The 27,116-nt window shown below is 40.6% G+C and overlaps 1 protein-coding gene across 1 annotated transcript in view; it reads right to left on the bottom strand.

Annotated features, from left to right (window-relative positions):
- Positions 1-10,169: 10,169 nt before the first annotated feature.
- tmem104 (transmembrane protein 104) overlaps positions 10,170-27,116 on the bottom strand; it is a 106,498-nt gene continuing 89,551 nt past the window's right edge. Inside the window, exon 10 of the mRNA XM_061981446.1 lies at positions 10,170-13,207. Coding sequence (XP_061837430.1) covers positions 12,444-13,207 — 764 coding nt within the window. The 3' untranslated portion in view covers positions 10,170-12,443. The remainder of the gene's footprint in view (positions 13,208-27,116) is intronic.

Here is a 27,116-nt window from a genome sequence, read left to right as displayed (position 1 = left end):
GGGTCATCAGTGTTCCAATCTCGTCGTGACGCAGACTGAGAAACAATCATGGCCGCTTCACCTTCACGTGCACACGTGTCCAAGGTCACAGAGGTCAACCAAAACGTCCTTCAACACAGCTGAGATCTCCACACACACACACACACACACAATTAGCACCAAAACCCCGATGGAGCGGAGATGAAGGCGAGCCGCCGTCTGGACTCTCCCGCCGCGACCGTGATGGAAAACATTCATTCACAGCAGCTTCATCTTCCTCATCTTCATCTTGTTGCCAAACATCCGTTCCCAAAATAGCAGAGGAAGACTTTTCAGTGTGAAAACACTTCATCAGCTGGACACTTCCTTAGGTATGCCACTATGTTGGGATCAAACTTTCTTAAAGGGCAACTGCACTTTTTTTTTTATCATTCACAATTATTATGTAAGACAAGAACACAAATGTTTTTCTTTTTCTTATGCATTCTAAATCGTAAACTATGGCAAGTAGGAGGTGGCTAACAATCCAGCTAATAAGAGTACAATGTTGCGCCAAAAAAAGCCCTCTAAAAACATCCAAAAAGCCCCAACAATTCTCCATTTACATCTCATGACCTGAATATTACTCAAGTATTAGCGATGTTGTTAGGATAAGTGCTAACGCAGAGGAACTACTTTTAGTGGCGCATTAATTACAGAGTGCTAACAAGCTTATGCTGCTATATTAACACGCTGAGCTGAGTTGGTGAAAGATCATTCTAGATTATAAATCATGTCTCTCACCTGGATAGTAGAAGGTTGTGGACATAAACCGAGAAGTTGGCCAACTTTGACACCCAACTTAGACCCCGAGATGGCGAGAAAGACACGAAAAGACGCTCGTTTGCGCTACCTTTGTGAGGATTGTGATTCATTCTTCATATGACCTGGAAGATATAAGCATCCCATTCGTCGGCATCCCAGTGAGAGCAGACATTGTACAGTGAGTGATTGTTTTATTGTGTCCATAGTTTGTATTTCTTATTTAGCACTTAGCAATAATGCTACATGATGCTTAGTGGGCTGTTGTTGTTGTTGAAGGGAACGTGAACATTGTGATGCGTCTGTGAAATTAATACGCAAATAAATGTACTCCTTAAGATGATGTCATCAAGATGTCTCAATCTCCCTGCAGTACCTGTGCTGACCCACTAGGGCTCACGGACCCACTGTTGAAGACCTCTGATCTACACCAACATGAGAGCAGTTTACTAGTACTAGTACTACAAGTAGTAACTACTTCTAATGCTTGTATTTTTTCATTCTAATATTTTGAATATTTATTTATATTTATTTTTACGTGTTAATCTTTCTAAAATGTCTAATATTTATCTTCGTTTTTTATGTAGTATTTTTATTTGTAATAATGTGTTAATGTTTCTAATACATATGTTTGAGTTTTTTATGTTATATATTAATGTTAGTGTTTTAGAATTATTTTTTATTTGATGTTTTCAAAGTTTAAAAAAAATATATGTTTCTGATATTTATATATATTTTTATTATTATTATAATATTTTTTATATTTGTAATAAATATGTTTGTGTTTTTTATGTTATATAGTAATGTTAGTGTTTTGGAATTATTTTTTATTTGATGTTTTCAAAGTTTAAAAAAAAATGTTTCTGATATTTATATATTTTTTTATTATTATTGTAATATTTTGGATATTATAATGTTTCAAAATAATGCTTTGAGGTTCCTAATATGTTTTAATAGAATATCTATTTTTTATTTGTATTATATTTGATTTATAATACAGTATTTTGTAAAATATTGTTGCTAATATTCTCAAGTACCACTGATGACATCTATTAAACAAGACAAGAAGCAAAGAATTAAAAAAAAAAAAAAAAGAATTAAAAAGAGACAGAATTAAATTTGGCTCAATTTGAGGAGAAACGCCTTAACACTGTACCCTTACACAGTGTCTCAGCACGCTCTGGCGAAAGATTGTATGCCACCTCTTTAATTTGGACTTTCCCTGAATACATGGCAACAGCTGTTTCTAAGGGACATGGGTCGTAAACAGCCATCGCCTTTGATTGCCTTGAGAACTGTGTGGGCATTAAGGGCGTCGCCCTCAACTGGTTCCGGTCGTACCTAACCGACAGGAGTTTTTGTGTAAAAGTAGACAGTTTTATGTCGTCCACAGCTCCTTTACCACATGGGGTCCCCCAGGGCTCAATCCTTGCCCCAATTTTATTTGCGCTTTACCTTCTCCCCCTTGGTTCTATTTTTAGGAAGTACAGTATTGCATTTCATTTTTATGCCGATGATTGCCAGATTTATTTTCCCATGGCACAAAATAACACGGTTCAACGTCTTATTGACTGCCTGCACGACATCAAAGTCTGGCTTTCAGCTAACTTCCTGAGCCGAAATGAAGATAAAACAGAAGTTATGTTGTTCGGTCCAAGTCGCTCTCCCTCCCCCAACGTTGACCTCGGCACTCTGACCCCGTATCTCAGCGACTCTGTCACAAACCTGGGGGTAAAGTTTGACTCAGATTTTAAATTCGAAAAACAAATCAGCAGCGTCGTTCAAAAAAGCTTTTATCAATTACGCCAAATAGCGAAAGTGAAACCGCTTCTATCAAGACATGATCTTGAGAAATTAATCCACGCTTTTATCTCGACTCGTCTTGATTACTGTAATGCCCTGTATGTTGGCATTAGCCAGGCCTCCCTCGCCCGCCTGCAGCTCGTGCAGAACTCTGCTGCTCGTCTGCTAACACAGACCCGCAGACGTGAGCACATCACCCCTATTTTAGCGTCCCTTCACTGGCTCCCTGTGCGTTACCGAATACATTTTAAACTCCTTTTATTTGTTTTTAAATGTCTAAACAACCTCGCGCCAACCTATCTCTCCGACCTCCTTCAGCCTTACTGCCCCACCCGATCCTTAAGATCAGCCGATCAGCTGCTGTTGACGGTCCCTGACACAAGGCTGAAGCTTAGAGGTGACAGAGCTTTCGCCGTTGCTGCTCCCAAGCTCTGGAACGACCTACCCCTGAGTGTTAGACAAGCCTCCTCTCTTCCTGTTTTTAAATCTCTCTTAAAAACATACTTTTATTCCATGGCTTTTAACACTGAGTGATATCCATCCTGCAATGGCACCCCATAATACACCTGCTGTGATTCTGTTTTTATGTTTTTATTAATTCTATTTTAATTATTTATTTTTTATCGTGTTCTGTTTGTGTTGTGTTGTGTTTGCTCGGTACTCGTTTTATCTTTTAACCTGCTCATTGTACAGCACTTTGGCTACCCCTGTGGTAAATTTTAAATGTGCTCTATAAATAAAGTTGATTTGATTTGATTTGATTACAGCAGTTCAAAAGAAAAGTTCGTAAAACAGTTTAAAGAAGCGGTGCCTGGAGGGGAGTCTGGTCCCGCTTCCTCTTTGCTTTTGTAGTTCTTGGGTCAAGACAATATCTTTCTGTTGATTACAATACATGAAAGAAACAGAACACCTTCATGTTGCTTCCCATCGTACACAGGGGAGTTTTACAAGCCTTTTGATTGGTAGGGTTAAAGACAGCTTTTGTTCTCTTATCAGTTTGCTCTTTACGCTGACATCTCTTCACCTTTGAAGTGATGCTGAACGCTAACGAGGCGTCTGATGCGCGGAAGTGTTGAAAAAGGTTTGAGGAGAAGGTAAAGGTGAAAATCTTTAGGAGAAAGGAGGCGAGAAGAGAGCAAACATCAATAAAAGGTTATTAATAAACAAGATGCTAACTAACTAAAGCAAACAAAGATAAGAAACAGAAACAATCCATGAAATAACAGCAATGTTGTTCAATGATTATTACGTATGTCTAGCTTGTGTGCTATTGTGTGCTTAATTGTTGTGTAGCTGCTGGCTCCTCGTAGCCTACAGCCGAGCATGTTTTACCTTTTGTAAATGACTTGACTAAAATAGAAGAAATAGTGTGCTTATTGGAGGACATTTAGATGTTATCTCTGTCCAGTTTTGTACAAGTGAACACGCTGCAGGACTGCTTGTATCGCACATGATATCACACACAAGTGAACACGCTGCAGGACTGCTCGTATCACAGGACGTCACACACAAGTAAACAAGCTGCAGGACTGCTGTTATCGCACATGATATCACACACATGTAAACACACTGCAGGACTGCTCGTATTGCACATGCTATCACACACAAGTAGACACGCTGCAGGTCTGCTTGTATTGCACATGATGTCACACACTAGTAAACACGCTGCTGGACTGCTTGTATCACACATGATATCACACACAAGTAGACACGCTGCAGGTCTGCTTGTATTGCACATGATGTCACACACTAGTAAACACGCTGCTGGACTGCTTGTATCACACATGATATCACACACAAGTAAACACGCTGTAGGACTGCTTGTATCGCACATGATGCCACACGCAAGTAAACACGCTGCATGACTGCTCGTATCGCACATGATATCACACACATGTAAACACGCGGCAGGACAGCTCGTATCACACATGATATCACGCACAAGTAAACACGCTGCAGGACTGCTGGTATCTCATATGATATCACGCACAAGTAAACATGCTGCAGGACTGCTTGCATCACAGGACATCACACACAAGTAAGCAAGCTGCAGGACTGCTTGTATCGCACATGATATCACAAACATGTAAACAAGCTGCAGGACTGCTTGTATCGCACATGATATCACAAACATGTAAACACGCTGTAGGACTGCTTGTATCACACATGATATCACACACATGTAAACACGCGGCAGGACAGCTCGTATCACACATTATATCACGCACAAGTAAACACGCTGCAGGACTGCTTGTATCACACATGATATCACAGACAAGTAAACACAACAGGACTGTTTATAATGCACATATTACATACAAGTAAACACGCTGCAGGACTGCTTGTATCACACATGATATCACGCACAAGTAAACACGCTGCAGGACTGCTTGTATCACACATGATATCACAGACAAGTAAACACAACAGGACTGTTTATAATGCACATATTACATACAAGTAAACACACTGCAGGACTGCTGGTATCTCATATGATATCACGCACAAGTAAACACACTGCAGGACTGCTTGTATCACAGGACATCACACACAAGTAAGCAAGCTGCAGGACTGCTTGTATTGCACATGATATCACACACACGTAAACACGCTGTAGGACTGCTCGTATCACACGATATCACACATGTAAACACGCGGCAGGACAGCTCGTGTCACACATGATATCACACACAAGTAAACACGCTGCAGGACTGCTTGTGTCACACATGAAATCACGCACAAGTAAACACGCTGCAGGACTGCTTGTATCACACATGATATCACACACAAGTAAACACGCTGTAGGACTGCTTGTATCACACATGATATTACAGACAAGTAAACGCACAGTAGGACTGTTTATATTGCACATGAAATTATATACAAGTAAACACACTGCATGACTGCTGGTATCTCATATGATATCACACACAAGTAAACACACTGCAGGACTGCTTGTATCACAGGACATCACACACAAGTAAGCAAGCTGCAGGACTGCTTGTATTGCACTTGATATCACACACACGTAAACACGCTGTAGGACTGCTCGTATCACACATGATATCACATACAAGTAAACACACCGCAGGACTGCTGTTATCTCATATGATATCACACACAAGTAAACTAGCTTCAGGACTGCTTGTATCGCACATGATATCACAGACATGTAAACTCGCTGCAGGACTACTTGTATCGCACATGTAATCACACACAGCTAAACACGCTGCAGGACTGCTTGTATCACACATGATATCACGCACAAGTAAACACGCTGCAGGACTGCTTGTATCACACATGATATCACGCACAAGTAAACATGCTGCAGGACTGCTGGTATCTCATATGATATCACACACAAGAAAACATGCTGCAGGACTGCTTGCATCACAGGACATCACACACAAGTAAGCAAGCTGCAGGACTGCTTGTATCGCACATGATATCACAAACATGTAAACAAGCTGCAGGACTGCTTGTATCGCACATGATATCACAAACATGTAAACAAGCTGCAGGACTGCTTGTATCGCACATGATATCACACACATGTAAACACGCGGCAGGACAGCTCGTATCACACATGATATCACGCACAAGTAAACACACTGCAGGACTGCTTGTATCGCACATGATATCACGCACAAGTGAACACGCTGCAGGACTGCATGTATCGCACATGATATCACACACAAGTGAACACGCTGCAGGGCTGCTCGTATCACAGGACGTCACACACAAGTAAACAAGCTGCAGGACTGCTGTTATCGCACATGATATCACACACATGTAAACACACTGCAGGACTGCTCGTATTGCACATGCTATCACACACAAGTAGACACGCTGCAGGTCTGCTTGTATTGCACATGATGTCACACACTAGTAAACACGCTGCTGGACTGCTTGTATCACACATGATATCAGACACAAGTAAACACGCTGTAGGACTGCTTGTATCGCACATGATGCCACACGCAAGTAAACACGCTGCATGACTGCTCGTATCGCACATGATATCACACACATGTAAACACGCGGCAGGACAGCTCGTATCACACATGATATCACGCACAAGTAAACACGCTGCAGGACTGCTTGTATCACACATGATATCACGCACAAGTAAACACGCTGCAGGACTGCTGGTATCTCATATGATATCACGCACACGTAAACATGCTGCAGGACTGCTTGCATCACAGGACATCACACACAAGTAAGCAAGCTGCAGGACTGCTTGTATCGCACATGATATCACAAACATGTAAACAAGCTGCAGGACTGCTTGTATCGCACATGATATCACAAACATGTAAACAAGCTGCAGGACTGCTTGTATCGCACATGATATCACAAACATGTAAACACGCTGTAGGACTGCTTGTATCACACATGATATCACACACATGTAAACAGCTCGTATCACACATGATATCACGCACAAGTAAACACGCTGCAGGACTGCTTGTATCACACATGATATCACACACAAGTAAACACGCTGTAGGACTGCTTGTATCACACATGATATTACAGACAAGTAAACGCACAGTAGGACTGTTTATATTGCACATGAAATTATATACAAGTAAACACACTGCATGACTGCTGGTATCTCATATGATATCACACACAAGTAAACACACTGCAGGACTGCTTGTATCACAGGACATCACACACAAGTAAGCAAGCTGCAGGACTGCTTGTATTGCACTTGATATCACACACACGTAAACACGCTGCAGGACTGCTTGTATCACAGGACGTCACACACAAGTAAACAAGCTGCAGGACTGCTGTTATCGCACATGATATCACACACATGTAAACACACTGCAGGACTGCTCGTATTGCACATGCTATCACACACAAGTAGACACGCTGCAGGTCTGCTTGTATTGCACATGATGTCACACACTAGTAAACACGCTGCTGGACTGCTTGTATCACACATGATATCACACACAAGTAAACACGCTGTAGGACTGCTTGTATCGCACATGATGCCACACGCAAGTAAACACGCTGCATGACTGCTCGTATCGCACATGATATCACACACATGTAAACACGCGGCAGGACAGCTCGTATCACACATGATATCACGCACAAGTAAACACGCTGCAGGACTGCTGGTATCTCATATGATATCACGCACAAGTAAACATGCTGCAGGACTGCTTGCATCACAGGACATCACACACAAGTAAGCAAGCTGCAGGACTGCTTGTATCGCACATGATATCACAAACATGTAAACAAGCTGCAGGACTGCTTGTATCGCACATGATATCACAAACATGTAAACAAGCTGCAGGACTGCTTGTATCGCACATGATATCACAAACATGTAAACACGCTGTAGGACTGCTTGTATCACACATGATATCACACACATGTAAACACGCGGCAGGACAGCTCGTATCACACATGATATCACGCACAAGTAAACACGCTGCAGGACTGCTTGTATCACACATGATATCACGCACAAGTAAACACGCTGTAGGACTGCTTGTATCACACATGATATTACAGACAAGTAAACGCACAGTAGGACTGTTTATATTGCACATGAAATTATATACAAGTAAACACACTGCATGACTGCTGGTATCTCATATGATATCACACACAAGTAAACACACTGCAGGACTGCTTGTATCACAGGACATCACACACAAGTAAGCAAGCTGCAGGACTGCTTGTATTGCACTTGATATCACACACACGTAAACACGCTGTAGGACTGCTCGTATCACACATGATATCACATACAAGTAAACACACCGCAGGACTGCTGTTATCTCATATGATATCACACACAAGTAAACAAGCTTCAGGACTGCTTGTATCGCACATGATATCACAGACATGTAAACTCGCTGCAGGACTACTTGTATCGCACATGTAATCACACACAGCTAAACACGCTGCAGGACTGCTTGTATCGCACATGATATCACGCACAAGTAAACACGCTGCAGGACTTCTTGTATCGCACATATCACATACAAGTAAGCACACTGCAGGACTGCTGTTATCTCATATGATATCACACACAAGTAAGCACTGCAAGACTGCTTGTATCACAGGACATCACACACAAGTAAACAAACTGCAGGACTGCTGTTATTGCACATGATATCACACACAAGTAAACAAACTGCAGGACTGCTGTTATTGCACATGATATCACACACAGGTAAACATGCTGCAGGACTGCTTGTATCGCACATGATATCACACACATGTAAACACGCTGCAGGACTACTTGTATTGCACATGTAATCACACACAAACACGCTGCAGGACTGCTCGTATCGCACATGATATCACGCTCAAGCAAACACGCTGCAGGACTACTTGTATCGCACATATCACATACAAGTAAACACACTGCAAGACTGCTGTTATCTCATATGGTATCACACACAAGTAAACACTGCAGGACTGCTTGTATCACAGGACATCACACACAAGTAAACAAACTGCAGGACTGCTGTTATTGCACATGATATCACACACAAGTAAACAAACTGCAGGACTGCTGTTATTGCACATGATATCACACACAGGTAAACATGCTGCAGGACTGCTTGTATCGCACATGATATCACACACATGTAAACACGCTGCAGGACTACTTGTATTGCACATGTAATCACACACAAACACGCTGCAGGACTGCTCGTATCGCACATGATATCACGCACAAGCAAACACGCTGCAGGACTACTTGTATCGCACATATCACACACAAGTAAACACACTGCAAGACTGCTGTTATCTCATATGGTATCACACACAAGTAAACACTGCAGGACTGCTTGTATCACAGGACATCACACACAAGTAAACAAACTGCAGGACTGCTGTTATTGCACATGATATCACACACAAGTAAACAAACTGCAGGACTGCTGTTATTGCACATGATATCACACACAGGTAAACATGCTGCAGGACTGCTTGTATCGCACATGATATCACACACATGTAAACACGCTGCAGGACTACTTGTATTGCACATGTAATCACACACAAACACGCTGCAGGACTGCTCGTATCGCACATGATATCACGCTCAAGCAAACACGCTGCAGGACTACTTGTATCGCACATATCACATACAAGTAAACACACTGCAAGACTGCTGTTATCTCATATGGTATCACACACAAGTAAACACTGCAGGACTGCTTGTATCACAGGACATCACACACAAGTAAACAAACTGCAGGACTGCTGTTATTGCACATGATATCACACACACAAGTAAACACGCTGCAGGACCGCTTGTATCGCACATGATATCACACACAAGTAAACACGCTGCAGGACTGCTTGTATCGCATATATCACATACAAGTAAACACACTGCAAGACTGCTGTTATCTCATATGATATCACACACAATTAAACACTGCAGGACTGCTTGTATCACAGGACATCACACACAAGTAAACAAACTGCAGGACTGCTGTTATTGCACATGATATCACACACACACACAAGTAAACACGCTGCAGGACCGCTTGTATCGCACATATCACACACAAGTAAACACGCCGCAGGACTGCTTGTATCGCACTTTATTTTGTACTATTGAGTTTGTCTTGATCAGACATTTGTATGTAAACAAAAAATAAGGAAAAATGAGTAATAAAAAATAAAATATTGTGTTGATATTGTTACACTGTCAATAGCACGCAGGACAAATACAATAAAACATTTACAGTTAATACATGTGATCAGTATCTCACTCAGGGATGATTGATATCGGCAGCATCAAGCCTGTAATGGCACATCCATCATTCCAGCATCAAAACATTCAAAATAACAAGTTTTAATCTGATTTAAATTCTCACTTTTTCTGTCACTCCACATTTCCACACGTCAGTTTTCTCTAAAAATGTTCTCTAGTGGATTTTGTTACGTGTCGTCATGGCAACACATGGATGAAAAAGATGAAAGCGAAGACATGAAGCTGAAATTTTACTTTAATGAACTTTTTTTTCTTCTTCAAACTTTCATTATAAAAAAAAAAAACGATTGAGGCAGCAAAGCTTTGAAGTGGAGTCACATGACACAAAGAGCGGCGGTGATTGGTCGGGATTGTCAGGGTTATGAAAAGATAACGAGCACATCAAAAGGCACGTTTAGAATCATCATCATCATCTTCAGGGTTTCTGTCGTCCTTTCTTTAAAGAGCGTCTCTCACTGCTAGTGACGTCATCGCCCACTTTCTCACATAAATGATGTCATCACTCTCAGGAGGACTAAGCGTTATTGATTATTGATTAGTTACACCTCCAATCACTTCCCAAAGAGTCTCAGCTGTTCCTAATATTGTGCTCATCTTGGTCCTTTGGTTCTAGTCCAGGTCCTGAAGTTCTTGGCGGGTGTTTGGGTCCACACCCGCCATCTTCTACCCGCCTAAAAAGTCGTTTACTTATGTCTACAGAGGGTCTGGGTTAGTTTTTACCGCACACTCACTTCAAGAAGAATGCACTACCCACCTGATAAGTCCGAAAGAGAAAGAGATGATACAGTATTATCTGCTCACAGATGCTACCTGGTGGTTGTTTGGGCACACTGCAGCTAGCCCTGGATAAATGAAGCAACGCCCAGTCCTTAATGCAGGGGTGTCCAAAGTGCGGGCCGGGGGTCATTTGTGGCACCGAGCTAATTTTTTTAATACAATGGCTAGCATTTTAATATTAGCATGCTAGCTTTTTTCCTAATTTTGTAGGTATATATACACCTCAGTGTCAAATGTTTTGCTACTTGACAAATTGATACCTATTAGCATGCTAACGTTAGTATGCCACCTTTTTTTAACGCTAATTTTGTAGGTAAACACCTCAGTCATATTTTGGTACTTGATGCATGCCAATTGGTATACACCTTAGCATCAAATATTTTGTTACTTGACGAATTATACCTGTTAGCATGCTAACGTTAGTATGCCAGTTTTTCTTTTTTTTTTTAGCAAATTTTGTAGGTATACACCTCAGTCATATTTTGGTACTTGATGCATGCCAATGTTAGCATGCTAGCATTTTTGCTAATTTTGATGGTATACACCTCTGTCAGATATTTTACTACTTGACAAATGATTCCTGTTAGCATGCCAATGTTAGTAATGTTAGCTTTTTTTGGTCAATTTTGTAGGTATCCATCTCAGCCATATTTTGGCACTTGATGCATGCTAACGTTAGCAGGCTGGCATTTTAAACAAAATGTTCAGGTACACACCTCAGAGTAATATACTTTGGTACTTGACGCAGGTTACAATGAGCCTTTTAGCATGAGACATATTTTTTAGTTAATTTATCAGGCAGTGTCATATTTTGGTATTTCACTTATGCTAACTGTAATCATGCTCTTGTTAGCGTGTTAGCATAGTACTATTAGCATGTTAGCTTTTTTAATTTTGCCCATATTTTTTGTTAACTGACGCTATCTGGCCAGCTTGCTAACTGTTAGCATTTCAGTTCTGCTTTGGCTCTTCAGCATTCCTCCGAAATTTTTACTGAAATTGCATTTTCTCGTTCTTTGGAAAAAAAATCTACATATTGTACTGGTTTTAAAGGAGAAAACTACCAAAATGGCCCCCGCAACCTTTGATTTGTCAGTCTGTGGCCCTCAGTGGAAAAAGTTTGGGCGCCCCTGCCTTAATGCTTCAGTCCCACGCAGGATTCTCACAAGAATGAGGCTAAAACTAACCCAGATTCGCTGTAAAAGTGTCAAGGTCAACAATTTGTGAGGCCACAATCCAGCAGATATGAAAACTTTGGAAACTGTGGTCCTTCCTGGCCCAGAATGAGGTTCCGCGCGCGGACGTGCGGTCACTTCTTGGCGTCGGTCAGGATGATGTTGGCCGTGACGAACATGAGGCAGAAGACGGCCCACAGCACCACAAACCACACCCACACGGCGTGGCGGAAGGGCGAGCGGTGCTTGTTGATGGCGTCGCGGCCCATGACGGGCTCCACGTGACGCCGGGCGTAGTGCACCAGGAGCGCCGGCACCACGTACTGAATGCCCGTGCCGGCGTAGGCGCCCGTGATGCCCACCATGGACTCCAGGTTGTGGGTGCAAAAGGCCACCAGGACGGGCGGCACCAGGGTGATGAGCGGGAAGACCACGCGGTCCACCACCCACGGGTAGGTGCCGCCGTCGCGGTGGAACAGCGTCTTCCAGTTGTTGCGCAGCGTGACGGCGATGATGGGGAAGTTGGTGCTGATGGTGAAGACGGGGAAGAGGCCCAGGAAGTAGCGCAGGAAGGGCACGTCCAGCACCTCGCAGTTGTCGGTGAAGTCCAGCGTGTACATGTCGTGCAGCAGCGAGTTGTCGAAGCAGAAGATGGCGGTGAAGGACAGCAGCAGGTAGAAGGCCAGGATGAGCACGTAGTCGGCCAGCACCAGCACGCCCACGCGCTTCTTGTCCGAGATGGGCGTGACCAGCGAGGGCAGCGAGTGCTGACACATGAAGGAGTACACGCACACGCCCAACAGGTTGGGCACGCCCGACAGCGAGGCGGCGGGTGGCCGGCCCTCGCCGGCGCCTTTGCTGATGCGGATCAGCGCCAAGATGATCATCATGGTGAACGCTGGGAACACAAAACAAGACCTGGGCGTGACAAGCTAACCATGCGAACGGAATACTTCAAGAAGTATACCGTGTACACTGTCCCAAAGTAGTACTACTACTGTCCTTGTGCACTTCCTGGAAATGACCGACAATATACAGGTAAAAGCCAGTAAATTAGAATATTTTGAAAAACTTGATTTATTTCAGTAATTGCATTCAAAAGGTGTAACTTGTACATTATATTTATTCATTGCACACAGACTGATGCATTCAAATGTTTATTTCATTTAATTTTGATGATTTGAAGTAGAAGTAGACGGCTGCGTTGACCCTGGATCTCAGGAAACAGAGTGGACCGACACCAGCAGATGACATGGCACCCCAAACCATCACCCAACCATGCAAATTTTGCATTTCCTTTGGAAATCGAGGTCCCAGAGTCTGGAGGAAGACAGGAGAGGCACAGGATCCACGTTGCCTGAAGTCTAGTGTAAAGTTTCCACCATCAGTGATGGTTTGGGGTGCCATGTCATCTGCTGGTGTCGGTCCACTCTGTTTCCTGAGATCCAGGGTCAACGCAGCCGTCTACTAGCAAGTTTTAGAGCACTTCATGCTTCCTGCTGCTGACCTGCTCTATGGAGATGGAGATTTCAAGTTCCAACAGGACTTGGCGCCTGCACACAGCGCAAAATCTACCCGTGCCTGGTTTACGGACCATGGTATTTCTGTTCTAAATTGGCCCGCCAACTCCCCTGACCTTAGCCCCATAGAAAATCTGTGGGGTATTGTGAAAAGGAAGATGCAGAATGCCAGACCCAAAAACGCAGAAGAGTTGAAGGCCACTATCAGAGCAACCTGGGCTCTCATAACACCTGAGCAGTGCCAGAAACTCATCGACTCCATGCCACGCCGCATTAACGCAGTAATTGAGGCAAAAGGAGCTCCAACCAAGTATTGAGTATTGTACATGCTCATATTTTTCATTTTCATACTTTTCAGTTGGCCAACATTTCTAAAAATCCCTTTTTTGTATTAGCCTTACACAATATTCTAATTTTGTGACACACGGAATTTTGGATTTTCATTTGTTGCCACTTCAAATCATCAAAATTAAATGAAATAAACATTTGAATGCATCAGTCTGTGTGCAATGAATAAATATAATGTACAAGTTACACCTTTTGAATGCAATTACTGAAATAAATCAAGTTTTTCAAAATATTCTAATTTACTGGCTTTTACCTGTATTCACCTTCTTCTTAGTTCCTTTTTCATGGTCAATTGCAACCACTCCTGTTAGCCCCTCCCCTTTTGCTACGTACGACTACGACTATTGAGTGTCCTTCACTGCACACTGTCTTACTGCAAGTACAAGATCCAGTACTGCATTTTCACGTACTTCTCACAGTGAACACCTCAAAGTGGAAGTGAGCACATAAAGAAAGAGAGTCGTCGTCGTCAGAAGAAGAAAAGGAATGTGAGACTTTTATACTTTTAATAACTTGATGTGGTCTTGCTTGATGGTTTGTTGTACAGGAAACTGTTCAAAGTACTCACTCTTCTAGACTAAGGAAGACAAGAAGTAGCCAAGGAGGAAGAAGAAAAAGGCGAGGAGTACTATACTGTTAAAAGTACACAGTGTACACAGTATACTTAACAAAGTCTAAGTATTACATTTGAGACAAAGTATATAGTATAGTATAAGCATATAAAATATAGTATAAGTATATGGTAATATGGTATAGTATAAGTACAGAGGATGGTACAAGTATATGGCATAGTATAGTATCGTATAGTATAAGTATAGTATAAGTAATACGTATATATAGTATAAGTATAGTGTATAGTATAAGTACATACTATAGTATAAGTATATAGTATGAGTACATATAAATATATGGTATAGTAAAATTATAAAGTACAGTATATGTATACAGTATACCATAAGTAGATAGTATTGTAAAAGTAGACAGTATAGTATAATATAATATAAATACCTAGTATAGTATAAGCACTGAATATAAGTACATAGCATAGTATGAATATATGGTATAGTATATAGCAGAGGTGGGACCAAGTCATTGCTTTGCAAGTCACAAGTAAGTCTCAAGTCTTTACCCTCAAGTCTCGAGTCAAGTCCCGAGTCAAGACAGGGCAAGTCCGAGTCAAGTCCAAAGTCAAGACTGGAAAGTCTCAAGTCAAGTCCCAAGTCCTGCATTTTGAGTTTCGAGTCCTTTCAAGTCATTTAACCACAGACTAATATATTTACACAGATTGTGTATGCTTTTAAAACGCTGTATTTATTTATTAAAACAAGTGCATTTGAAATTGCAGGGAAAAAGATAGTGCTGACATTGCACTTCAAAATAGCACTATTAACCAGTCATTTTAAACATGTAACTCATTCCTTTACAGAATAAACACATTTGAAAAAAACAAGTGCAACTGTACTTATTTGCACAAAAGTGTTAACATTGTATTTCCATGGCATATTGCATTGGAACTAGTTCCACAGCAGTTTCTATCCTGTTCTTACCTTATCTCATTGATCTCATCTCATACTGTATGTGTGTTTATGTGTGTACACATGAAAAACATAACAAATATATGAACATAACAATGAACAGAGTTGTACTTTTTAGATGTCAGGACCCTATGCAATATGTACACATATTCTTAATATAGTATACATTTTAACTGACCTTTATTTGACTATGTTTGTCTTTTTGTAGGTGGCTAAAATACGCGGTGCTGCTGACCGCCGTCTAACGTTACGTTACTGTGTGTGATACATTGACAAACGTAATGTTACTGTGTGTGATACATTGACTAACGTAATGTTACTGTGTGTGATACATTGACTAACGTCACGTTACTGTGTGTGATACATTGACTAACGTAACGTTATGTATAGGTACCTCATGAAACCCTGCTTAAAAAAAAATCACTTGACAAAAAGTATGAATAAGGTAGCAAACTGCAGTGGACGCAACAGATTGCCGTGTTTGCAATGACGTTATAACCATAGACATCTTATAAGTAGACGCAGCATTGGTTGCTGTGACGCGAGCAATTTGCCCGCCATCTTGAAGTGCTGATGAGGAGCCGGCGAGCAGCCTAAACTGACAGTTGAAAGGTAGAAAACAAAGATGGTGTTCAGCGTTTTCCTGCTCAAATGAGCGGACTGTTGAAAATAGGAATCGGGGGATTACTTTTCACAAGTAAGATTTAACATTAACGTACTATTGGTTGTATTTTATGAAAATAATATTACCACAGAGTTGAGAAGGATCAAAGATCTTCAATATTTGTATGTGAAAATCACAAAGAAATCTTCTGGGGGAGGATGACGCCCCTACAGGGGTTTGCTTTACAAACTTTCAGCCCCACCTAAAACAAAATTCACCAGCCACTACTGATTATGATGCATTCTCATTTTAGGCAAAGTATAAGACAATACTTTCTTAACAGTATAATTGTAACCAGGAATCAGTCTTCAAGTAACAATATTCAAATACTAACATTGTTGGGTTAAACAGAATTTGGTTTTATTCTGAATCCAGTGAAACAGATTGGTGGTTTTAGCTGATATGAAGACTTTCAGGTGTTTATATATGTTTAAGTATTTGGCAGACGCTTTTATCCAAAGCGACTTACATAAAATAATACATATAAAACAATCACTGCAAACATTATCATTTAAGGGAAGAATGTAATATAAAATATCAATACAAAGTGTCAAGACAGAATAAACTCTCTGCTGCTGAAGCAACAGAGATACAGTCTATAGGTCCCTAAGATATATAGATTTATATATAGATATCTAATGTATTCATACATTGTTTGTGTAGGATACACGCATATGTATATATAACCTAATCATATTGTTTCTTCAACTTAAAAATAGTTTACCGTTTTTTTTCCCCTTCTCTGGGATTATATTCCCAGTTTTGATCTCAGACGTCTGGTCACTTATAGCGTATAAGAATATTATATTACTGTTAAGCAAACTATGAATAATAAAACACGCCAAAACATGTGTCTGTTATCATAGCTACACGAATGACAAAAAAGGGGGTGAAAATCAGTGGTATTCAGTGAGGTAAAATGAATTAAATGCGCTGACAGTTCATTGCTCCTGCCAAATGAATTGCACTGAGTGGAGCGGATCACCACTCCAAGATGGCGGCCCCGCGCCTCGTCTGCGCCAGTAGGCAGTAGCGCTCTATGCTGCGTCTACTTAGAAGATGTCTATGGTTATAACGTTAGCAGTGAGTTTGCAGCCTCACTGATTTAACTACACAGCAAATAAAAGTCACGTTACTTAGCCAATAAACGTTATCTTACATTCAAAACTTACCCTTCTTTGTGCAACTTCAAATGTCGAACGAAGTTGGAAGTTGTTGCGTCTCCGTCTGTAATATTCGAACTGCGTGATTTGCATACGGCAATTCGTTTTTTGTTGACCAAGTCGTAGTTTTTAAACCCGAACGAAACCAACTTTAACATAATTGTTTATCACTGGCACGTTGTTGGACCAACTCTTGTTCATTGGTTGTCCTGCAATTTGATTGGATGAATGCTGTGTGATGAAAACAACGTAGTTCTAATTTGATTGGCTGTTGTACTGACAGCACACCAGCTGACAGGAATAACACGCTGATAGACAGACGAAGAAAATGAAAAATACGGAGCGCTCCCAAATAACTTTTTAAGCTTTGGATTTTGGGGAAAGTGGCAAGTCATGTCAAGTCAAAAGGCTCAAGTCCAAGTGAAGTCACAAGTCATTGATGTTAAAGTCTAAGTCGAGTTGCAAGTCTCTTTACATTTTGTCAAGTCGAGTCTAAAGTCATCAAATTCATGACTCGAGTCTGACTCGAGTCCAAGTCATGTGACTCGAGTCCACACCTCTGGTATATAGTATAGTATAAGTGCATAGTATAAGTAGATAGTATAGTATAAATGTATGGTATAGTATAAGAATATAGTATAGTATAAGTACAGAGTATAGTAGAGGTATATTTTATAGTACAAGTCGATAGTCAAGTATAAGTACACAGTATAGTAGAGGTATATTTTATAGTATAAGTAGATAGTCAAGTATAAGTACACAGTATAGTAGAGGTATATTTTATAGTACAAGTATATAGTATAGTATAAGTACATAGTATAGTGTAAGTATAAAGTATAGTATTCGTATGAGTAGATAGTATACAATAAGTAGATAGTATAGTACAAGTATATAGTATAGTATAAGTACATAATACAGTATAAGTATAAAGTATAGTATAAGTACATAGTACAGAGTAAGTATATAATATGTTTTAAGTACATAGTATAGTATAAGTACATAGTATAGTGTAAGTGTATAGTATGAGTACATACATACTGTATATGGTATAGTATAAGTAAATAATATAGTATAAGTACTTCTTCCCTCAGGCCGTAAGACTCTTAAATGCATAATAATTAAATTATCCCCTCAACTCCCCCCAAAATGGATTAACTCGCGGGAATAAAAAAGACAATATAACATATCCATAATTGTGGACGCATGTGAAAAAGTGCAATATATTTATCTGTAGAATAATCTATTTATTTATTTATATATATTATATATATTTATTTATTTTATATATATATATTACATATATTAATTTATTTATATATGCACCTTATTGCTTTTTTTATTCTGCACTACCATGAGCTTATGTAACGAAATTTCGTTCTTATCTGTACTGTAAAGTTCAAATTTGAATGACAATAAAAAGGAAGTCTACGTCTAAGTCTAACATAGTACAGTAAAAATATATGGTAAAGTATAAGTATATAGTATATTATAATTGCATAGTATAAGTACATAGTACAGTATAAAGATATATGGTAAAGTAAAAATACATAGTATAGGTACACAGTATAAATTTGTATAAGTGTGTGTATGACATGTTTATAATACAAAGTATCAACAACAGGAAGTAGAAATATGAAATGAAGGTATCTAACATGTTAGTTGTGAGCAGGACATAAAACAGTAAAGGAACAACAGGAATGATGGTGGTCATAAACGACAACATAAACATAATAGACAGGATTATGATGAGATGTAGTAAAACTGCAGGTGAATGTCTAATTAGTGAGGTCACATGACAACTATGGGTTCTACTTCCTGTTCCTGTAAGTTTGTCACACCAGGTTCAAGGTTGAGGTGGCGTTCAAGGACACGTACGCATGTGGGAAATAAAGACACTCACACGTGTGAGTACAATTAGAAGCATTTATGTTTTATTCTTCATCTCAATCTGATTATTTACAATATATGTATAATGACTGCTACTTGAGTCTGCCCTTTTTTATTTTATTATGTAAAACCATATTCTTCTTACAATATCACTTTTATTTTGACAGTTACTTTTTAATTACTGCTACTTGAGTCGGCCATTGGTATTTTATTGTGCATAAATATAACTATCACTGAGTTTTATTGCAGTAAATAACTTTAAAGACAACATTAGACACCAGATGGTTTTTAAACAATGGTTGTGTAGGAAGGTTACTATCTAATAAACATAATTAATCATGATTTTATAGACATGAGTTGATGAATTAGTAGTACTACACAACCATTTGTACAATGACAATAAAGTACTATTCTATTCTACTACTTAACTGCTTTCCTAAAACTACAACAAAGGAGCACGCACACACACACGAGAAAGCTTTTCAAATTAAAAGCCGTTTTAACTTGCATTGGGGCCAAGTGGTGCAGTGACCCAGCAGGTCCAGCAGGTGAAGCTGTGATGAATTTCCTCACTATCACTCTCTAGCTCCCTCTATCACTCTCCCTCTCTATCACTCTGCCTCTCTCACTCTACCTCTCCCACCCTCCTATCCCCCTCCCTCTATCATTCTCTATCACTCTCTAGCTCCCTCTATCACTCTCCCTCTCTATCACTCTGCCTCTCTCACTCTACCTCTCCCACCCTCCTATCCCCCTCCCTCTATCATTCTCTATCAATCACTCTCTCTCTCGCCCCCCTCTATCACTTTCTCTCTCTCCCTCTCACTCTATCACTTTCTCACTCTCCCTCTGTCACTCTCCCTATGTTACGCTCTATCAATTTCCCTCTTTCACCCTCCATCATTTTCCCATATCATGTTCTCACTCTCCCTCTATCACTCTCAATCACTCTCCCATATCACTTTCTCACTCTCTCTCTATCACTCTCCCTCTATCACTCTCTCACTCTCCCTCTATCACTCTCAATCACTCCCTCTCCATCAATCACTGTCCCTCTAACACTCTCCCTCTATCTCTCACCTGCTCACGCTCTCACACACTCAATCACTCTCTCACTTACTCACACAATCTTTCTCTCTCACTCTTGCTCTCATGCACTCTCACTATCATTTACTTACCCACTCAATCTCTCTCTATCACTCTCCCTCTATCACTCTCCCATATCACTTTCTCCCTCTCCCTCTATCACTCTCCCATATCACTTTCTCCCTCTCCCTCTATCACTCCCTCTATCACTCTCTCTCCCTCTAACACTCTCCCTCTATCCCTCACGCTCTCACACACTCAATCACTCTCTCACTTACTCACACAATCTTTCTCTCTCACTATCACTCTCACTCTTGCTCTCATGCACTCTTGCTATCATTTACTTACCCCCTCAATTGCTCTCTCACTATTACTAACTCTCGCTATCATTCACTCACTCTCACTATCATTCACTCTTGCTATCACTCACTCTCGCTATCATTCACTCACTCACGCTATCATTACCTCGCTCACTCTTGCTATCATTCACTCACTCTATCTAGCTATTACTCACTCTCTTGCTATCACTCACTCTCTTGCTATCACTCACATTCGCGATCTCTCTCTCTCTCTCTCTCTCTCTCTCTCTCTCTCTCTCTCTCTCTCTCTCTCTCTCTCTCTCTCTCTCTCTCTCTCTCTCTCTCTCTCTCTCTCTCTCTCTCTCTCTCTCTCTCTCTCTCTCTCTCTCTCTCCTACTCTTGTCATCACTCACTCTTGTGATCACGCACTTGCTTGCTCTATCACTCACTCTCTGCAGCCATCCCTCACTCGCTCACTCTTGCTATCACTCACTCACTCTCGCTATCACTCACTCTGTGCTATCACTCTTACTCTGTGGTTATCACTCAGAGTGAATTGAGCGTGCGTGAAAGAGGCGTGATGTTGTGATTTAAATTGTGTTGCACCAGGCTGTGGGTGACCTTGAAGGGGGCCGAGAGCTGTGGTGTCACGCTGGGATTTAAGAGCCCTCTCAGGAGAAGAGGTCTCACGGCTGCTGCTAGCAAACAAACTAATAGCAGACGCCGTCAAAGCTCCAGGGAGTGTTTGGAGGAAGTGTGGACTCCATTTACAGGCAGGAGAAAGTCATCTCACGTACAACCGTGCACGTTTGGAAAGGGGTGAAACAAGCGTCTCTTTAGGAGGACAAATGTTTAATTTTAATCTACAAACATACTTGCCAACCTTGAGACCTCCGATTTCGGGAGGTGGGGGTGGGCGTGGTCGGGGTGGAACGGGGGCGTGGTTGGGGGTGTGGCTAAAAGGGGAAGAGTATATTTACAGCTAGAATTCACCAAGTCAAGTATTTCATATATATATATATATATATATATATATATATATATATATATATATATAAAAGAAATACTTGACGTTCAGTGAATTCTAGCTATAAATATATATATATATATATATATATATATAAAATAAATACTTGAATTTCAGTGTTCATTTATTTACACATATACACACATAACACTCATCTACTCATTGTTGAGTTAAGGGTTGAATTGTCCATCCTTGTTCTATTCTCTGTCACTATTTTTCGAACCATGCTGAACACCCTCTCTAATGATGCATTGCTGTGTGGCACGCACAAAAGTGCTTTCATCAAATTTACTAGATGGCAGTGTTGTCCTGTTTAAGAGTGTCACAACATTGCTATTTACGGCAGACGGACTGCTTTACGGTAGACGAAAACATGACTGCTGTTGTTGTGTGTTGTTGCCGCGCTGGGAGGACGTTAATGAAACTGCCTAACAATAAACCCACATAAGAAACCAAGAACTCGCCCTCCATCATTCTACAGTTATAACGTGATTGGGCAGGTACGCTGTTTATATTGTGGGTTAGCGGACTCAGGTCCTCATGGACCTGAGTCCGCCTAAATTTCGGGAGATTTTCGGGAGAAAATTTGTCCTGGGAGGTTTTCGGGAGAGGCGCTGAATTTCGGGAGTCTCCCGGAAAATCCGGGAGGGTTGGCAAGTATGTCTACAAACCACATGGAGGACATTACAGCATATCATAACAATCTCAGGATACTGCCTCCTTGTGGTGAGAAGTGATAAACACAAAAAGAAGGCAGTCAAAGTCCAAAAGTCTCAAAGTTCAAAATGCATCTGGAACTTGAACTTGTCTTGCTGTAGGCACACAGGTCAACATTGATTCAACAGAGACTAATCACAGAAGATGGTTCAGGGTGAGGAGTGAAGGGGATCATCTTCATGGTGATGCTCAACCTTCATCACACCTCTGAGGGTTCCTCTAAATGGAATTGTTCAAGACCTCCAAGAGGAGGCGTTCGCTTCATTAAGACCAGAGGACCATACTTCATGGTTTCACGCCTAAGGCCACCAGAGACCCGACAACCTCCACAAGCAATCAGCCTTCCACTGGCCTTCTCAAGCACACAATGAAGACAAATGTATTGGGACAGCAGAGGCGAAGGTGGACTTTTGCTAAAGCAGGGGTGTCTGAAATGCGGCCAGGGGACCATTTGCCGCCCGCAGCTAAATTTATAACGGCCCGTGCCACATTTCGAAAAGACTATTCCAAAAAAAAAAGTGGAATAAAAGACTAAACGGGTGAATTGTAACAAGAAAAAGTTGCAATGTTGACTCTAATAACACAAAGCTGCAATGCAAGCTTTATTTTTTCTTTAAAACTGTCATTGCTTAAAAAATTAATCAAAATCAATGTTGTTATGAATTATTGACCTTTTCAACGCTCCAATTACTTCAAATATTCCACTTTGAAATATTTTGGGGTGAAAATATTGCATATTTTGTGTGTTTACCATATAAAAAAGAGCCAAAAAGAGCATAAAACAAACAAACAAACAAAACACTTATAATCAATGGATAGATCTGAAGATGATTTAGAGATTTAAATGTCGAAAATAAAACTTCTTTTTTTTTAATGTATGACTTAATTTTAACACTTTTATGAGTGGGGCCCTTTTGGATCCCCAAGAATTTTAGTGTTGTTTTTAAACTGTCATTGTTCAAAAAATAATAATGAATTAAAGTGGAAGAATGGCCGTGCGCGACCCGAGGGTCCCTGGTTCAATCCCCACCTAGCACCAACCTCGTCATGTCCGTTGTGTCCTGAGCAAGACACTTCATCCTTGCTCCTGATGGGTGCTGGTTAGCGCCTTGCATGGCAGCTCCCTCCATCAGTGTGTGAATGTGTGTGTGAATGGGTAAATGTGGAAGTAGTGTCAAAGCACTTTGAGTACCTGGAAGGTAGAAAAGCGCTATACAAGTACAACCCATTTATCATTTATTTATTTATTTAAAATCAACGGTGTTACAAATTTTTGACCTCCCTCCAATTAACATAAAATAATTCCACTCTGGAAATATTTTTTGGGAAAAATATTGCATATTTTTAGTTTTTGCCATAAGAAAAATAGGTTTCTTTGACAAAAAAAAAAAAAAAGAGCATACAACATTTTAAAAATGTAATATCTGAAGTTAATCCATAGATATAAGCATTGAAAAAAAATTGTATGACCTATTTTTAACATTTTTATGACTGGGACCCTTTCGAGTTCCCGGGAGTCCAAAAAGTCATAAATTAAAAAAAATGGTATATATTGTATTGGTTTTAAAAATAAATTACCGGTATATCAAAATGGGCCCCACATGCTTTGATTTTTTAATTTGTGGCCATCGGTGGAAAAAGTCTAGACATCTCAGATCTACAAGGTGTTGGAGTGTCTGTTTAATGACGAACATCAGACATACGGTATGACTGAGTCAATGTGTGACTGTCTGATGATAGAACATGTCAACGTGGATATTGGGATCCCCTGGAGGCTTTAATGTTTGCATCCCAGAGGGGAGGGAAGCCATCACTATGAAAATAGAGGTCGTTAACCAAGCCCCCACCTCTCCAACACTCAAAATCAACTAAGCCTCTCGCCGCGCCCTGCAGGGGTCTTTAGAGGGTGGTCTTCCTGACAGATCTACAATACAACATATTAAGGGTGCGCAAAAAAAATCTATTCACATTTTTATTCATCCCGATTTTAAACCGATTTATAATTAGCAAAAATCTAATAAAAATGTTTTCATAAGAATCAGTATAGACATACCATACAACCAGAAGGAGCTTTTCTAACCTGTTTTGATAAAAGTTTCATTACTATTACACCAAATAATACATTGCAAGAATCGGTTTGAATCAAGAATCATGTTGAATGGAGAATCAATTCTGAATCGAATCATCACTGCAGGAATCGGATGGAATTGTTAAGTACCTAAAGAAAAAATATTCACAGTCTTCTCTTTGCGTCAGTGTTGTTGTTGTGTTTGAATCAACACTAACACGATACAGTGGTGGAAGGGCTGACTGAAAACTGCCGTGACAAGGCCAGGAGGCGGAGCCACAGCACGCCAGCCTTAACCCTGACACGGCAGCCAGGTGACAGCGGGTAAGAGGGCCAATGCTGGGTCACACGTTACGTCTGTCCAATCACACCAGGAAGGAAGCAAAGCTAGCTGAGCAGGTATGGTGAGCACCAAAGGGGTCCCATTGGGATCCAATCACAGCATGGCACGAGGACAATTCATTATTTCCAAGACGGATGCTACCATTTTAATTCCAAGTAAACATTGGACGTGTGAAAAGGATGAGGCCTGTGCTGGAAAGACTCACGAGGTGACACAGCCAATCAATTAGCAGGACGCAGAAGATGGAGGCGTCCATGAGTGGATGAAGGCAAAGATTGAAAGGTGGAGCAAACAACACCTCGTTGTGTTATTTAGTGCGAGCGTGTTTGCTCACAGATGTGGCGCTATAGCTCTGTGGCCGCGGCTTTCAACCGCCACCCCCACTCGGACGGGCAGTTTATTTTCTTTCATGGCGTCGTGAGTGACAGTCCAATCAAGGCTGCGATGGGCCGTCAAGCCTGTCAAGGTGAGGAATGAGAGGAGATGGGAGGGCAAGACATGGAGCAGGACCCAAACGTGATGGACGGACCTGAGCGCCACAACTGGAGGGAGAGGGGACACTGAAAACATGTGGTAATGGGAAAAGGGCTCATTGGAGGTGGGGGACGTATGTACCGTATGTGACAAGTGTATGTATGTATGGATGTATGTATGTATGTACCGTATGTAACAAGTGTATGTATGGATGTATGTATTTATGTACCGTATGTGACAAGTGTATGTATGTGTGGATGTATGTATGTATGTACCGTATGTGACAAGTGTATGTATGGATGTATGTATGTACCGTATGTGACAGAGTGTATGTATGGATGTATGTATGTACCGTATGTGACAAGTGTATGTATGGATGTATGTATGTACCGTATGTGACAAGCAGTGTTGGGTTTGTTACTGAAAACCAGTAACTAGTTACGTTACTAGTTACTTTATTTCAAAAGTAACTCAGTTACTAACTCAGTTACTTAAACCAAAAAGTAATGCTTTACTGTGAAAAGTAACTATTTAGTTACTTATATATATTTTTTAATTTTTTTAAGGCCCCATTTAATGCCCTTTTAGCCTTCATTTTAGTACTGTTATTGCACTGGAGAATAATACAATCTGTTGATCAACTTGACATGCATTTGCATCACTGAACTCTGCTAAGCAATGTGCTCTACATACAACACACAAAGACAAAGATATGTTTTAAAGGGCCAATTTGTTTCAGACCAGAACAAATTGACAAAACTATTTTAAATAGCTGCAACTTAACATACATAAGTAACAAACAGCATAATAACAACATAGCTGTAAAACAAGAAAGGCACACACTACATACATAAAGCCTAACCAGGCGTTTTCTCAAGGAATTCTGAAATAAAATCATGTCTGAAGCCCAGAACACTCTACACATTTCCCCACTTAGTTTAGAGAAAAGGAAATATTAGCCTGGCCCACTAGTATCCCTCTTTAGGTTTGTGAACTTTATAGTCTAAACATTTAGAGTGATGTGATAATCAAACACTCTAAAAGTCTAAAATGAAAGAGTATATAAGAGAATTGACAGAGTGTGTGTACCTTCAGTGTGCAGTGCCTCATTAAAATCCAGCCGCTGTTGGACGTGGAGGTGAAGTGTGTGTCTCTTTACTAGCTTCGTCGAAGCATGTTGTTTTTGTCGCTGTTTCAGCATATTTGAAACTTACATTCAACTAAAATGTTCTTTTCTTTGTGGTCGATAAAAGAAACGTACTGAAAATATCTCCATTTTAAGAAACTCGGCTTCGGGGTTCGCCATGACGTCTTGATAGTAGACACAGACACACCCGCTCCCACACACACACACTCACACACACACACACACACACGTACACACAGACAGCGCGCGGCGCGCCTCTTTTTTGTCGCCTCTTCAGCAGCGCTGCAACACTCAGATCTTCTCAGTTTCTAGCCGATACTACATAAAAAATAACGCAAAATAACACAGTAACGCATCATGTAGTAACGGTAACGGAGTTACTGAATATAAAAAATAATGCGTTAGATTACTAGTTACTGCCGATAGTAACGGCGTTACAGTAACGCGTTACTTTGTAACGCATTAGTCCCAACACTGGTGACAAGTGTATGTATGTATGGATGTATGTATGTATGTACTGTATGTGACA

Source organism: Nerophis lumbriciformis, linkage group LG24 (genome assembly GCF_033978685.3).
Source record: "Nerophis lumbriciformis linkage group LG24, RoL_Nlum_v2.1, whole genome shotgun sequence".
NCBI classification, from domain to species: domain Eukaryota; kingdom Metazoa; phylum Chordata; class Actinopteri; order Syngnathiformes; family Syngnathidae; genus Nerophis; species Nerophis lumbriciformis.
The sequence above is the reverse complement of the archived record's forward strand: the minus strand, read 5'-3'. Positions and strand labels throughout refer to the sequence as shown.